This window comes from Tamandua tetradactyla, chromosome 6 (assembly GCF_023851605.1).
Source record: "Tamandua tetradactyla isolate mTamTet1 chromosome 6, mTamTet1.pri, whole genome shotgun sequence".
Taxonomy (NCBI): domain Eukaryota; kingdom Metazoa; phylum Chordata; class Mammalia; order Pilosa; family Myrmecophagidae; genus Tamandua; species Tamandua tetradactyla.
Genome location: NC_135332.1, coordinates 99,334,512 through 99,351,854, shown reverse-complemented (window position 1 = coordinate 99,351,854; position 17,343 = coordinate 99,334,512). Strand labels below are relative to the sequence as shown.

Genomic DNA, 17,343 nt, shown 5'->3' with positions numbered 1-17,343 from the left:
ATGGTAATAGTAAGCACATCACATTTATAAGTCAGATATTGTTCTAGGCCTTTACCCATATTAGCTCATATAACCGTCAGAGTAATCCTATGAGGTAAACACTATAATTATCTCAGTTTTACAGATTTCAGTCAACTGAGGCACAGATAGGTTCCTTCTACATGCTGTTCTCCATATCAAATAACAGTACATATTAGGGGTTGCCTAAACGGTGAAAGGTTAAGAAACCAAACTATGAGGAGCAGTTAAAAGAATCTGGTGATTTGTGAGACCTGTGTCTTGAAACCTCAGAGGTTGTCTAGTGGGAGAAATTCCAGGTAAAAATTACAGAAGAATAAGGAAGACCTTTTTAGTAATCGGATGGAAAGCTTTTCAAGATGGAGTAGGGGCACCTTTTGAGTTTTCTGGAAGGGTTTACATCAAGGGTGGATGACTGTGTGTGGGAGGGAGTTCTTGCACAGGGCTGTCAAGGGCCTGCCAGGTCTCAGGACATTTCCGCATCACCTCTCACAGGAGCGCTGCCTATGCCCCGCCCTTCTTCCCTTTTCTGTGTTCAGTAAGTATATATAATAAATCAGGATGCAGTGGAGAATGAGATGATTTTATTACCTGTGGGGAGGTACTAATGAATGTTTTAAAATCATAAATTTTTATAATCCTATTAAAAATTAGAAATGAGGCTAGAATACTGTGGGCAGTCGTATTAAGCAGGAAGAGTCAGATCATCAAAATGTTAATTGGTTTTTAGGCCTTGGAAAAACTTCTTTCAATATATTTGAGAGGGTGTCATATATTTTAATTCACCAATAAAAAAGCTCTCTTATTTATTGATATATAATGTACATACCATTTACAGTCACCATCTTTTAAAAATTTATTTATTTTTTTAAATACCAAAAAACACCAAACAAACACAAACATTCTTATTTTGATCGTTCCATTCTACATATATAATCGATAATTCACAATATCATCACAGTTGTGTATTTATCATCATGATCATTTCTTGGGACATTTGCATCTATTCAGAAAAAGAAATAAAACAAAAACAGAAAAAAAAAATTATGCATACCATACCCCTTACCCCTCATTTTCATTGATCACTAGCATTTCAAACTAAATTTATTTTAACATTTATTCCCACTATTATTTATTTTTATTCTATATGTTCTACTTGTCTGTTGACAAGGTAGATAAAAGGAGCATCAGACACAAGATTTTCACAATCACACAGTCACATTGTGAAAGCTTTATCATTATACAATCATCATTAAGAAACATGGCTAATGGAACACAGCTCTACATTTTCAGGCAGTTCCCTCCAGCCTCTCCATTACATCTTGATTAACAAGGTGATATCTACTTAATGCGTAAGAATAACCTTCAGGATAACCTCTCAACTCTGTTTGGAATCTCTCAGCCATTGACACTTTGTCTCATTTCACTCTTCCCCGTTTTGGTCAAGAAGGTTTTCTCAATCCCTTGATGCTGAGTCTCAGCTCATTGTAGGGTTTTTCTGAATCCCTTGATGCTGAGTCTCAGCTCATTCTAGGATTTCTGTCCCACGTTGCCAGGAAGGTCCACACCCCTGGGAGTCATGTTCCACGTAGACAGGGGACGGTGGTGAGTTTGCTTGTTGTGTTGGCTGGAGAGAGAGGCCACATCTGAGCAACAAAAGAGGTTCTCTTGGGGGTGACTCTTAGGCCTAATTTTAAGTAGGCTTGACCTATCCTTTGTGGGCTTAAGTTTCATATGAACAAACCCTGAGACTGGGGGCTCAGCCTATAGCTTTGGTTGTCCACACTGCTTGTGAGAATATCAAGAATTCAACTTGGGAAAGTTGAAAAAGAAATAAAACAAAAACAGAAACAGTCCCCCATTCCCCGAAGGGGACTTCGCAAATACTTTTCCACTCACTGATCAAATCACTCTGGGATTCATCAGGGCATCACTCTGGACAAACCAACAAAATCTCATGTCCTGCTCAAGGTTCCATGTACTTATGGTGTTCAATTAAGCTGTCTACGTAAGTTATATTAGGAAATGCACTAGTCAAAATATAGATTTTGTACCAAATAAACATTTTTTGCTTTAGTCTCACACATAAGTTGAAATTTTAAAATATTAATTACCACCTATTTTCAGCACCCTACAGTAATGACATTCCTTTGTTCTTCTTCATGCAAAAACACTTTTAAAATTTGTATAGTCAATATCATTATATACTCTAGGCATTCCTAGATTATACCATCTCAATCTTTATTGCCTTTCTTTCTGATTTAATTTGTGCCCCCAGCCCTCCTCCCTCTGTCGTTCTCACATTCAGCTTCATTCAGTGTTCTAACATAATTGTATTACAGTTAGGTAGTATTGTGCTGTCCATTTCTGAGTTTTTACATTCAGTCCTGTTGTACAATCTGTATCCCTTCAACTCCAATTACTCAATATCTTACCCTATTTCTATCTCCTGATGGTCTCTGTTACCAACGGAATTCTCCAAATTTATTCACTAATGTCAGTTCATATCAGTGAGACCATACAGTATTTGTCATTTTGTTTCTGGCTAATCTCACTCAGCATAATGTCCTTAAGGTCCATCCATGTTACATACTTCGTAACTTTATTCTGTCTTACAGCTGCATAATATTCCATCGTATTTATATACCACAGTTTGTTTAGCCATTCGTCTGTTGATGGACATTTTGGCTGTTTCCATCTCTTTGCAATTGTAAATAATGCTGCTATAAACATTGGTGTGCAAATGTCCGTTTGTGTCCTTGCCCTCATGTCCTCTGAGTAGATACCTAGCAATGGTATTGCCAGGTCATATGGCAATTCTGTATATATAGCTTTTTGAGGAACCGCCAAATTGCCTTCCACAGCGGTTGTACTATTTGACATTCCCACCAACAGTGGATAAGTGTGCCTCTTTCTCCACATCCTCTCCAGCACTTGTCATTTTCTGTTTTATTGATAATGGCCACTCTGGTGGGTGTGAGATGATATCTCCTTGTGGTTTTGATTTGCATTTCTCTAATAGCCAGGGAAGTTGAGCATCTCTTCACGTGCCTTTTGGCCATTTGTATTTCCTCTTTGAGAAGTGTCTGTTCAAGTCTTTTTTCCATTTTGTAGTTGGGTTGGCTGTCCTGTTGTTGAGTTGAACAATCTCTTTATAAATTCTAGATATAAGACCTTTATTTGATATGTTGTTTCCAAATATTGTCTCCCATTGACAGTCACCATTTTTAAATTGTGCAATCAGTAGTCTTTAGTATATTTCATAATTATCATAATTATGATAATTATTTCATCCCTCTCTAATTCTATGACATTTTCATCTTCCCAAAAAGGTACCTCGCTCTACCTATTAGGAGTCCCTCCCCATTCCCCCGCCTTTGTCTATCCCTAAGGTACTTTCTGTTTTTATGAATTAGTATAGTCTGGAACTTCGTATAAATGGAATCATACTATATGTGGGTTTTACTCCTGACTTATTTCATTCAGCATAATGTTTTCAGGTTTCATCCGTTTGTAGCACAGACCAGTACATCATTCCTTTTTATAACCGAATAATATTCTATTATATGGATGTATCACATTTTGTTTACCCATTCATCAGTTAATGGACATTTGGACATTTCTGCTTTTTGACTGTTAGAATAATTCTACGAGCGTTTGTGTACAAATTTGTGCACAAGTATGTGTTTTCAGTTCTCTTGGGTATATGCCTAGAAGTGGAATTGCTGGGTCATATGGTAACTGTGTTTAAGTTTTTGAGAAACTACCAAACTGTTTCCACAGCAGCTGCAGCATTTTACATTCCCACCAGGAATATATGAGGGTTCTAATTTTTCCACTTCCTTGCCATCACTTGCTATTTTCTATTTGTTTTTAAATTATACCTATTCTAGTAGAAAAAATTCTCATTTTTAAAAGTATTGTGTTTTGCTTTGTTGCATTTTAAGTGATCTGACCCTTGTAAATTATAATTCTAAGTTTGTGTTCTTAGTTGGGTTATTAGAATATGGTATAAACAAAAAAGCCCAGGTTGTGGTTTTATATTTTAAAGTGTGCTAGTTCACCTTCTGTTACTGTAACATGCCCATATTTCTCACAAGTAAGTACTGTTGGTTACAAGAAATTCGAAGTGCATGCCTCACTAGTAAGTCAGTTAGCAAGATAATCTGGGCACAAAGCCAACATACAGTTGCTTTTGGGTGACTGCCCCTCTCCCTCTATTTCTTTCATTTATTCATTTCCTACGCCGTTGACAAAGGATTTGAGATGATTTTCATTAAGAGTATGTATTATGAAGGATGATAAGATATCTCTTAGGAATAGCAGGATATCCAGAGAAATTATAAATGGAAGAAGGCAGTCAAAGAAATCTTACATAAAAACGTGATCATAAAGGCTAACATAACTGTGTCATCGAACATCATGTTTGACCCTGAGCTTTCTTATCTGGTAAAGTTAAAAAAAAAAAAAGAGATGTAGTCACTTACGCATCTTAATTTCATACTTTTTCTCTGAAGAAGCTAAACTTTTTAAAGCTCTGAGTTAGAAAAAAAATTCTCGGGTGAGGCTTTATATAGTGATATTAAACAATGTAGAGAGATGTTTTCACGAAAGCAGTGGGAGCATCAGTATAATTCTCCATTGTGCTATACTAGTGTGAAACTGTAATCACATATACACTTGTGAATATCTTTTGATGTTTATTTTGTAAAAATTCTAACTCAAGATATTCATGATTATCTTTTTTTCACTCGTAAATTTCTTCCATTTGTTTACTGTGTTTTCCAGAACATACCCTGAAGTTTGGGACAAGATATTTATCTAATTTCTGGTAAGTCAAGTTGCAGAGTTATCTCTTTTTTTTTTTAATATTTTTATTGCTAAAACAACATACAATATATGTTATACAATAAAAAGTTAAAAAAACAATAACAACATACAAACACAAACATTCTTTTTTTTAACTTTTTATTAATTAAAAAAATTAACAAACAAAACATTAAGAGATCATTCCATTCTACATACACAATCGGTAATTCTTAATATCATCACATAGTTGCATATTCATCATTTCTTAGAACATTTGCATCAATTTAGAAAAAGAAATAAAAAGACAACAGAAAAAGAAATAAAACGATAACAGAAAAAAAAGATTATACATACCATACTCCTTACCCCTCGCTTTCATTTACCACTAGCATTTCAAACTAAATTTATTTTAACATTTGTTCCCCCTATTATTTATTTTTATTCCATATGTTCTACTCTTCTGCTGATATAGTAGCTAAAAGGAGCATCAGACACAAAGTTTTCACATTCGCAGAGTCTCATTGTGAAAGCTATATCATTGTTCAATCATCATCAAGAAACATGGCTACTGGAACACAGCTCTACATTTTCAGGCAGTTCCCTCCAGCCTCTCCACTACATCTTGAACAACAAGGTGATATCTACTTAATGCATAAGAATAACCTCCAGGATAACCTCTCAACTCTGTTTGGAATCTCTCAGCCATTGATACTTAGTCTTATTTCACTCTTCCCCCTTTGGTCGAGAAGGTTCTCTCAATCCCTTGATGTTAATTCTCAGCTCATTCTAGGGTTTTTCTCAGTCCCTTGATGCTGAGTCTCAGCTCATTCCAGGATCTCTGTCCCACGTTGCCAGGAAGGTCCACACCCTTGGAAGTCATGTCCCACGCAGAGAGGGGAAGGGTGGTGAGACTGCTCGTTGTGTTGGCTGGAGAGAGAGGCCACATCTGAGCAACAAAAGAACCTGTCTTGGGGGTGACTCTTAGGCCTAAATTTTAAGTAGACTTGACCTATCCTTTGTGGGGTTAAGTTTCATGTGAACAAACCCCAAGCCTGGGGGCTCAGCCTATAGCTTTGGTTGTCCACACTGCTTGTGAGAATATCAAGAATTCAACTTGGGGAAGTTGAATTTCTCCCCACTCTCACCATTCCCCAAAGGGGGCTTGCGAATACTTTTCCAGTCACTGATCAAATCACTCTGGGATTCATCGGGGCATCACTCTGGACAAACCAACAAAATCTCATGTGCTACCTGAGATTCCAAGTACTTATGACATTCAATCAAACTATCTACATGAGTTATATTAGGAAATGCTGTAGTCAAAATATAAATTTTGTAACAAATAAACATTTTTTGCTTTAGTTTCACACATAAGGTGACATTTTAAAGTATTAATTATCATCTATTTTCAACACCCTGCAATAATGACATTCCTTTGTTCTTCCTCAGGCAAAAACATTTCTTAAATTTGTACATTGTACATTTCACTATTATTATACACTCTAGGCATTCCTAGATTGTACCATCTCAATCTTTACCATCTATCTTTCCTTCTGATTTCATTTATGTCCCTAGTCCTCCTCCCTCTATCATTCTCACATGCAAGTTCATTCAGTGTTTTAACATAATTACATTACTGTTAGGTAGTATTGTGCTGTCCATATCTGAGATTTTATATTCAGTCCTTTTGCACAATCTATATCCCTTCAGCTCGAATCACCCAATATCTCACCCTATTTCTATCTCCTGATGGTCTCTGTTACCAAGGAAATATTCTAAGTTTATTCACTAACGTCAGTTCATGTCAGTGAGACCATATAGTATTTGTCCTTTTGTTTCTGGCTAATCACACTCAGCATAATGTCCTTAAGGTCCATTCATGTTGTTACATACTTCATAACTTTATTCTGTCTTACAGCTGCGTAATATTCCATCTTATGTAAATGTCACAGTTTGTTTAGTCAACTGTCTGTTGATGGACATTTTGGCTGTTTCCATCACTTGGTAATTGTTAATAATGCTGCTATAAACATGTAAATGTCCATTTGTGTCCTTGGCCTCGTGACCTTTGAGTAGAGACAGCATATACATGGGTCCTGTTTTTTAAACCATTCTGCCAGACTATGTCTTTTGATTGGAGAGTCTAATCCATTAACATTCAGTGTTATTACTGCATGGGTAGTACTTTCTTCTACTATTTTGCCTTCTGGGTTTTATATGTCATATCTAATTTTCCTTCCTTTTACCTTTACTCATAGTCTTCCTTTCTACACTCTTCTCCACACCTCTCTCTTCTGTCTTCGTATCTGTCTCTAGTGTTCCCTTTAGTATTTCTTGCAGAGCTGGTCTCTTGGTTACAAATTCTCTCAGTGATTTTTTGTCTGAAAATGTTTTCATTTCTCCCTCATTTTTGAAGGACAATTTTGCTGGATATAGAATTCTTGGTTGGCAGTTTTTCTCTTTTAAGAATTTAAATATATTATCCCACTGTCTTCTCGCCTCCATGGTTTCTGCTGAGAGATCTGCACATAGTCTTATTGGGCTTCCCTTGTATGTGATGGATTGCTTTTCTCTTGCTGCTTTCAAGATCCTCTCTTTCTCTTTGACCTTGGACATTCTGATTATTAAATGTCTTGGAGTATGTCTATTTGGATCTATTCTCTTTGGGGTACGCTGCACTTCTTGGATTTGTAATTTTAAGTCTTTCATAAGAGTTGGGAAATTTTCAGTGATAATTTCCTCCATTAGTTTTTCTCCTCCTTTTCCCTTCTCTTCTCCTTCTAGGATACCCACAACACGTATATTCATGCACTTCATATTGTCTTTCAATTCCCTGACTCCCTGCTCATATTTTTCCATTTTTTTCCCTATAGTTTCTGTTTCTTGTTGGATTTCAGATGTTCTGTCCTCCGGTTCATTAATCCTATGTTATGCCTCTCGAAATCTACCATTGTAGGTTTCCATCGTTTTTTTCATTTCTTCTACTGTGTCTTTCATTCCCATAAGTTCTGTGATTTGTTTTTTCAGACTTTCAGTTTCTTCTTTTTGTTCCTTCCTTACCTTTTTTATATCCTCCCTCAATTCATTGATTTGGTTTTTGATGAGGTTTTCCATGTCTGTTCGTATATTCTGAATTAGTTGTTTCAGCTCCTGTATGTCATTTGAATTGTTGGTTTGTTCCTTTGACTGGGCCATATCTTCAATTTCCTTAGTGTGATTTGTTATTTTTTTGCTGGTGTCTAGGCATTTAATTACCTTAATTAGTTTATTCTGGAGATTGCTTTCACTTCTTTTATCTAGGGTTTTCTTGCTAGATGAATTTGTTGTCTATCTGTTCTTTGACATTCTGTTCAGCTTTATCTGAATCTTTAGCTTAAGTTTTGTTTAACAGGAGAATTTTCAGTTCTTGTTTTCTTGTTTCTTGCCCTGCTTGTGTGGTACCTTTCCCCCACACACACTTAGGAGGGTCTGCTTAGATATTCTAGACCCCAGCCAGATTTTCCCAGACCAAACTGGCCTCCTATCAGGAGGAAAGAGTCACCTGCGTCGGTTTTCCCTGGGCATGAGACCCAGCAGGTTGAAAGACTTTCCTGTGAAGTCTCTGGACTCTGTTTTTCTTATCCTGCCCAGTATGTGGCACTTGTCTGACTGCAGGTCCCACCAGCATAAGATGATGCGGTACCTTTAACTTTGGCTGGGGGTTTGTTGGAGACAGAGGAGAGGTTGTAGGCTGGTTTTAATGGCTTCAAATTACCAAGCACTGGTGTCTGAATTCCTTGATGGAGGGATTCCACCTGGGTGGGCCTTCACCCCTCCCCTGGGGTGGGCACAGGCTCCAGATAAGCCCCCAAAAGAGCTCACTTCTGCCTATGCCTGGGGCAGTTGCAGCCTGAAAAGTCCTGCCGCTGTATCCAGAGGCAGTCAAGCCTTTGTAGATACACAGCCACAAAAACCTGTTTCCTTCTTTTTATTCCCCCTTTTTCTGTCAGTCCTGCCCCCTTGGTGCCGGGGCAAAAATGAGCAATCTCTGCTTTGATCAGGTTCACCTAAGCTGGGGGCCTATTTTTAGTGGTCAGAATTTGTTAATTAATTCCACAATTGGCGTTTGATTGTGCCCAGTCACTGCTGCTGGTAAAGTCCTTTCCTTTCCCCTCTGAGAAGCGGCCTGTGGGGAGGGGCGCTGGCCGTCGCAGCTTTGGGAACTCACGGTTTTGGGGGGTGCTCGCAGCCAGTCCAGCTGGTCCAGACTGGGGTACGCTGTGTGTCGGGTCACTGATGTGGCCCCAGGAGCTGTTCTGTACTGTTTCTGGTTATTTAGCAGTTGTTCTGGAGGACAAACTAAAACGCGCACGTTCTTAAGCTGCCATCTTGACCCGGAACCCAAACATTCTTAACATGCAAACATTTCATACATGGTGTACAATCAGTGGCTCACCATATCATCACATAGTTGTGTATTCATCACTTTATGATCATTTTTTGAACATTTGCCCTCTCCAGCAGAAGAAAGAAAAAAGAAAAAACTCATACATGCCATACCGTTTACCCCTCCCTCTCATTGACCACTAATATTTTCATCTACCCCATTCATTTTAACCTTTGTTCCCGTATTATTTATTTATTTTTATCCATATTTTAAAAAATATTTTTATGATAAACAATGATCAGACATACCAATATTCTTGACATGCATATATTCTTGACATACAGACATTCTTGACGTGGGTTACAATCAATGACTCACAGTATCATCACATAGTTGTGTATTCATCACCATGATCATTTTTGGAACATTTGCATCTCTCCAGCAAAAGAAAGAAAAAAGAAAAACTCATACATGCCATACTGCTTACCACTCCCTTTCATTGACCACTAGTATTTCAATCTACTCAATTTGTGTTAACCTTTGTTTATTTTTTTATCTGTATTTTTTACTCATCTGTCCATACAGTATATAGAAGGAACATCAGACACAAGGTTTTCACATTCACAATCACATGAAAGTCAAGAAACATGGCTACAGTTCTACATTTTCAGGCACGTCCTTCTAGCCACTCTAATACACCATAAACTAAAAAGGGGATATCTGTATAATGCATAAGAATAACCTCCAGGATAACCTCTCGACTCTGTTTGAAATCTCTCAGCCATTGACCCTTTATTTTGTCTCATTTTTCTCTTCCCCCTTTCAGTCGAGGTTTTCTCAATCCCTTGATGCTGAGTCCCAGCTCATTCTAAGATTTCTGTCCCACATTGCTGGGGAGGTTTATACCCCTGGGAGTCATGTCCCACCTAGAGAGGGGGAGGGCAGTGAGTTTGGGTGCTGTGTTGGCTGAGAGAGAGGCCACATCTGAGCAACAGAAGAGAGAGACCAGAGTTATCTTAACATAACCCAGTTTACGATACAGATGTTCAACATCATTTAAGATATGAATCAAATTATTAAGCTCAATCTGAAATTTCACTTCCTTAGCTTTATTTTCCTCTCTCAGTTGCAGCTGGTAAGCTATTTCATAAACTAAACCCAACATATTCTTTGAGAGGACAGATAAAACTTTATAATTTTCAGCTTAAATCCAGCAAAGTTAACCATGAACAGCATGCTCATTTTTGTGAGTGTGTGTGTGCTCATTTTTGATATTAAGAAATGATTCTAGCGTACATGGGTAGTTCAGCGGTTAAAATGTCTGCCTTCCATGCGGGAAACCTGGTTCAATTCCTGGACCGTGCACTCCCCCCAAAAAACGAAAGAAATGACTCTATTAGTATTTATGTTGACTAAAACGATTAACTTTCCAGCTATAAAGAGAATAATATTGGATTATTTTTTCCTTTCTAGTGGTCAAATTAAGGATTTGCTATGGAAATGAAGAGAGAGACTGAATTTATCATTTTCACTTAAAGAAAAAATGATAGACAGAAATCAAACCTGTGCTGCAGAACAGGATTCTGTGCCCTATATGGTTTGCCTGGTCCACATACTTGAAGAATGGTTTGGTGTGGAGCAGTTGGAGGACTATTTGAATTTTGCGAACTATCTCTTGTGGGTTTTTACACCACTGATACTTTTAATACTTCCTTACTTTACTATCTTCCTTCTCTACCTTACTATTATTTTTTTACACATATACAAGAGGAAGAATGTATTAAAAGAAGCCTATTCTCATAATTTATGGGATGGTGCAAGGAAAACTGTGGCCACTCTGTGGGATGGACATGCAGCGGTTTGGCATGGTAAGCAAGAATGCTTTGATATCTGTGTGCTGCTGTTTGTGTGTGGCATTGAAGCTGTATTGTCATTCCATTGTATTGACTGAGAAGACAGTGAAAATATAATGCAAGGGGTATTTAGTATTTTCTTTTATCTATTTGCATGCATTTTGCGCCCACACATGCACACACACCGATCATTCTGTAAATGATTTTTTCTAAATACTAATTTCCATTAAATAAAGAACTACACATTACCGTAGACTGTTACAGTAATTTTAAGGTAAAATATAAAACTTTATGTTTAAAACATTTAAAAGAGTAAAGGAGTGATTGATTAAAAATATTATAAACAAAGAGTAGTTGTGTCTTTTACAATACTTGTTGGGAATATATATCCCTCTTCCATACAGAAACCGCCTATATTTCATGGTAATATGCATTATAAGAAATTTAAATTTATATTTTAAGAGACATGAGTTCCCCTCACTCAACTGCTGAACTTATTTGTAGCAAGCAGGGTATATGATTTTTTAAATATTTAGCTTTCTAAGTAGAACTTATGCAAAAAGAATATATAAATTTGAGGTATTTTTAAATACATACTATAGCTCAGGAAGTAAAATATATAGTTCTTAGCCTGTTTTAATGTTTTATTATGATGTCAATGATATTTTATTTTAGTAGGATAAGTAATACTTTTTAAGTATTTATTTTCTTTACACTGTTCTTTAGAGACATATATAAAAGCCATTTGTGTGCATATTTGTTTTTGTGTTAGTACCATCTCTTGAGGTTTTTTCAACTCATGAGTTTTAATTCATGCTTTTTAAAGAATCTTCAAGGGATTAAAAAAAATAATTGAAACGTTCATTGTAGAAAATGTGGCAAATGCAGAAAAATGTAAGGAAGAAAATATTAATTACATAAAATTTACCATGTAAATGTGTTATTTAAAAATGTTATGTTTATTATTTTTTATGTGTGTATGCTTATGTATATCATCAAATTGTTCAAAATTCGACTTCTAAAGTATGACTTTTAATAACTGTGGTACACTACAAATCCTATAACTATTAAATCAGTTCTCCATTATTGAGCTTTCAATTTATTTGTTTTTTCTACTTTTAAATAGTAGGTATTTTTATAGGCAGTATCTCCAGCGTTTTCTGTTTTCAAGTTAAATGAGTTAAATTTTGTCCTTACACTGTGTAATCTTAGTGCTCTCTTGATTTTTCAAAAATTTCTGTTATATTCATGTGCTGTACAGCAAAATGCCTGTACCACATCTTCACGAAGTTTTAATTTGATATTCCTTAAATATTTACATTCCTAGGTCATGTAAGTAGGTCCTATGAAGTCCTTCCCTTCAAGTCACTTATAGCTTTTAAACTATAAAAATTTTTATTATTTTTAAAAAAATATTATACCTGGGACAGACTTCCAGGAAGACAGCCAACTGAAGTAGCTCGAGATTAGCCCTGCTCCATGGAAAAGTTAGAGAAGGGACAGGAGGGCGACTGAGGCAGTGATTTGGGTGTGCAGCTGACCTGGGAGAGCCTTCCATACTACATGTGGCAGCCCTGGTTGCAGAGGCCGAGGAACTGAGAGGCAGAAAGCTGGAGCTTGGCGTGAAGACATAGAGCTGCAGAGTCCATGGGAATGCATGGACGGGAGCGCAGGACGAGGAAGTAAGCCAGGCCGCATTCATTGGGTGTGCTACCATCACCAGTGCAGCCCTGTGACCAGTGACTTGCCCCATACCCCACACACCTGAATCCCATCACCCACTCTCATTCCCCATGCTCTAGGCACCCCCACCCCACCAGCTCCCAGTGCATGTACCTGCCCCACACCCTCACCCCAAGTGTAGCTCAACTCACCTCTCCTGTACCCCTCCCGAGCACTACCTTCCCCTCCCTATTCCCTGCAGGCTGTTGCCAGTGCATAAAGGTTGCAGACACTAACCTCCATATTTAGGCTACCTCCGCCCCCCACACATACTGTTGCATAGCCTCACCCCACCCTCCCTCAGCTCAGCTCATTGTTTATGGCACTCCCAGGCCCAAGCCCCCAATCACATCATTCAGCTCTGGGAATTGCACTTGACAGCAGTTCTAGAACCACACATGCCCATAGCTTTCAGTCTCACTTCCCAGCTCTGAGAAAGTGCCAACTTGCACAGCCAGGTCACATCTGCCCCCAGTTCACAAAGGCATAATGCCAACCTGTTGCCACAACTTTATGCATGCACACAAAGGGCCCTGTGCATTAGATCAGTGCATATGAGGTTTACCCCCAGACCGGTGCACCTGCACAGCTACATCCTCCCTGGCTGCTGGGCACCATGCCCACGTTCACAAGCATCAATGTAACATTCCCAGCCTGCACCTGTACCTGCCCTGAAACAAATCACTGTGCTGAGTGCTCCACCTGGTGCCCTGCTCCCTGCTGTACAACCATCCTGCAAACACAAGGTCTTAGACTACTGAAAGAAATCAACTTCCAAAGGTGCCCTGCTCCCTGCTGTACAACCATCCTGCAAACACAAGGTCTTAGACTTCTGAAAGAAATCAACTTCCAAAGTAAATGAATCAAGATATTTACATGCCATGAAGACAGCAGAAGATCACTAAGCATATCAGAATGCAGGCAGATATAGCCCTGCCTTATGACCAAATTAGAACACCAGAGGAGACACAAACATTGGAACAACTAATCAGAGACGTTCATACAACTGTACTTAATAAAATAAGTGGGATAGCAAATGACATAAAAGATATCAAGAAGACAGTAGAAGAGCATAAAGAGGAATTTGGAAAAATAAACAAAAAAATAGCAGATATCACAGAGATTAAGGATTCTGTTGACCAAATAAAAAACATACGAGAGGCACACAACACCAGATTAGAAGAGACAGAAGAAAGAATAAGTGATATAGAGGACAGGATAATTGCAAAGGCTCAAAGCAGCAGATGGTGAAAAAGATGGAAAAAATCGAATTGAAACTCAGGGAAATGATAGACACAACAAAGTGCACAAATATAAGAATCATTCGTGTCCCAGAATAAGAAGAGAGGAGTAAAGGGCTAGAAAGAGTAGTTGAGGATATAGTAAGGGAAAACATCCCAAACTTCATAAAGGACATAAATATACCCGTCAAAGAAGCCCAACAAATTCCAAACAGAATTAATCTCAATAGGCCTTCCCCAAAGCACATACTAATCAGTCTGTCAAATGTTGAAGAAAAGTGGAAAATCCTAAAAGCAGCAATTACATACAAAGGAAGCCAAATAAGACTGAGTTCAGACTACTCAACTGGCACCCTGGAGGTGAGAAGGCAGTGGTATGATATATTAAAGATCCTGGAAGAGAAAAACTTCCAGCCAAGAATTCTGTACCCAGCCAAGTTGCTCTTCAAAGTTGAGGGAGACATTATAAGGTTTTCACAGACAAAGCAGTCCTGAAAGAGTTTGTCAACAAGAGACCAGCCCTACAAGAAATACTAAAAGAAGTTCTGCCAGCTGAAAAGAAAAGACTGGAGAGGAAGGTCTGGAGGAGGGCACAGAATTGAACAGTACCACAAAGGGTAATTTAAAGAATACAAGGAGAAAGAGGGAAAATAATATGTAGATATTACAAATTAAGTTAAAAAGATAAGATGATGGAATCAAGAAACACCTTTTCATATAACTTTGAATGTTAACAGAATAAACAGTCAATAACTTTGAATGTTAACAGAATAAACTTACCAATTAAAAGATAAAGAGTGGCAGAATGGATTAAGATACATCATCTAGCTGTATGCTGCTTACAAGATACTCGTCTTAGATACAAGGTTACAGATGGATTGAAAGTGAAACTTCCATGCAAGTTGTAACCAAAATAAAGCAGGAGTAGCTATACTAATATCAGGCAAAATAAACTTTAAATGTAAAACATCATAAGAGACAAAGAAGGAACTATATTAATTAAAGGGTCAATTCACCAAGAAGATAAAACTATCATAAATGTTTATGCTCCCAATCAAGGAGCACTAAAGTACAAAGACTTCTATACATCACTCTCCTCTATAGATAGACAACCAGACAGAATATTAACAAGGAAATAGAGAAGTTAAATAACTTGATAAATGAATTAGACCTAACAGACATTTATAGGTCATTCCACCCCAAAGCACAAGGATATACATTCTTCTTAAGTGCTCATGGAACATTCTCCAGGATAGATCATATGCTGGGGCACAAAACAGGTCTTTATAAATTTATAAACATTGAAATTATTCAAAGCACTTTCTCTGATCACCATGGAATGAAGCTGTATCTCAATAACCACCAAAGAATGAGAACATTCACAAATATATGGTGATTAAATAACACACTCTTAAACAACCAGTGGGTCAAAGAAGAAATTGCTAGAGAAATCAATAGCTATCTAGCGATGAATGAAAATGAGAATACAACTTATCAGAACTTATGGGATGCAGCAAAGGCTGTGCTGAGAGGGAGATTTATTACCCTAAATGCCTATGCTAAAAAACAAGAAAGAACAAAAATCGAGGACTTAACAGCATACCTGGAAGAACTTGAGAAAGAACAGCGAACTAACCCCAAAGCAAATAGAGGAAGAGAAATAACAACGATTAAAGCAGAGATAAATGAATGGAAAAACAAAAGAACAATAGAATCAATGAAACCAAAAGTTGCTTCTTTGAGAAAATCAATAAAATTGTTGGGCCATTAGCAAGTCTGACAAAGAAAAAGAGAGAGGATGCAAATAAACAAAATCAGAAATGAGAAGGGGTGCATTACACAAACCCTGAAGATATTAAAGAAATTATAAGAGGATACTATAAACAACTGTAAGCCAACCAACTAGACAACTTAGATGAACTGGACAAATTTCTGGAGACACACAAACAAGCTACATTGATTCAGGAAGAAACAGAAGATCCCAACAAACCAATCACAAGTAAAGAGATTCTGTCAGTCATCAGAAATCTTCTACAAAGAAAAGCCCAGGGCCAGATGGCTTCACGGGGGAATTTTATCAAACATTCCAGAAAGAGCTAACACTAATCCTGCTGAACCTTTTCCAAAAAATTGAGGAAAAAGGAACTCTACCTAACTCATTTTATGAAGCTAATATCATTTTAATACCAAAACTGGGTAAAGATGCTATAAGAAAGGAAAACTGCAGACCAGTCTCCCTAATGAACATAAATGCAAAATTTCTCAATAAAATATTAGCAAATTGAATCCAAGAGTACATTAAAAGAATTATACACCATGACCAAGTGAGGTTTATACCAGGAATACAAGGATGGTTCAACACAAATCAATTAATGTAATACAGCACATTGACAGATCAAAAGGGAAAAATCACATCAATCATCCTGATTAATGCTGAAAAAGCATTTGACAAAATCCAGCATCCTTATGTGATAAAAACACTCCAAAAGATAGGAATCAAAGGTCACTGCCTCAATATGATAAAGGGGATATATGAAAAACCAATAACCAGCATTGTACTCAGAGGAGAGAGACTGAAAGCTTTCACCCTAAGGTCAGGTGTAAGACAAGAATGCCCACTGTCACCACTATTATTCAGCATTGTTCTAGAAGTTCTAGCTAGAGCAATCAGAAAGGACAAAGAAATAAAAGGCATCCAAATTGGAAAGGAAGAAGTAAAACTCATTATTTGTAGATGATATACTATACTTGGAAGATCCTAAGAAATCTACAGCAAAGTTACTTGAGCTAATAAATTCAGCAAGGTGGCAGGATATAAAATTAATGTGCAAAAATCAGTAACATTTCTGTACACAAGCAGTGACTAACTGAGGAGTCAGATAAGGAAAAAATTCCATTCAAAATAGCAACTAAAAGAATCAAGTACTTAGGAATGAACTTAAATAGGAATGTAAAGGACTTGTACACAGAAAACTATGTAACATTCCTAAAAGAAATCAAAGGAGATCTAAATAGATGGAAGACATTCCCTGCTCACGGATAAGAAGGCTAAATGTATTTAAGATGTCAGTGCTTCCCAAACTGATCTACAGATCAAAATTCCAAAACCCTACTTTGAAGATTTGGAAAAGCTAACAAATTCATCTGGAAGGGAAAGAGACCCCCGAATAGATAAAAACATCTTAAAAAACAAAAAAGTGGGAGAATTAATATTCCCCTACTTTAAAATCTATTATAAAGCCGCAGTGGTCAAAACAGCATGGTACTGGCATAAAGACAGAACCGTTGACCAATGGAATCGAATCGAGAATACAGAAATAGACCACCAAATCTA

The 17,343-nt window shown here is 37.3% G+C and overlaps 1 protein-coding gene across 8 annotated transcripts in view; it reads left to right on the top strand.

Moving 5' to 3' along the window:
- The window catches only part of TMEM68 (transmembrane protein 68), a 72,787-nt gene that overhangs the window by 5,088 nt on the left and 50,356 nt on the right, over nt 1-17,343 (top strand). For 4 of the 8 annotated variants that reach the window (XM_077166767.1, XM_077166769.1, XM_077166768.1 and 1 more), the window contains exons 2-3: nt 4,807-4,849; nt 10,667-11,061. The exons of 1 other annotated variant lie outside the window; for it this stretch is intronic. In XM_077166767.1, coding sequence (XP_077022882.1) covers nt 10,737-11,061 — 325 coding nt within the window. In that variant the 5' untranslated portion in view covers nt 4,807-4,849; nt 10,667-10,736. Of the gene's footprint in view, nt 1-4,806; nt 4,850-10,666; nt 11,062-17,343 lie in introns of those variants that run through there. 3 more of the 8 variants (XM_077166772.1, XM_077166775.1, XM_077166773.1) reach the window with 2 other exon arrangements.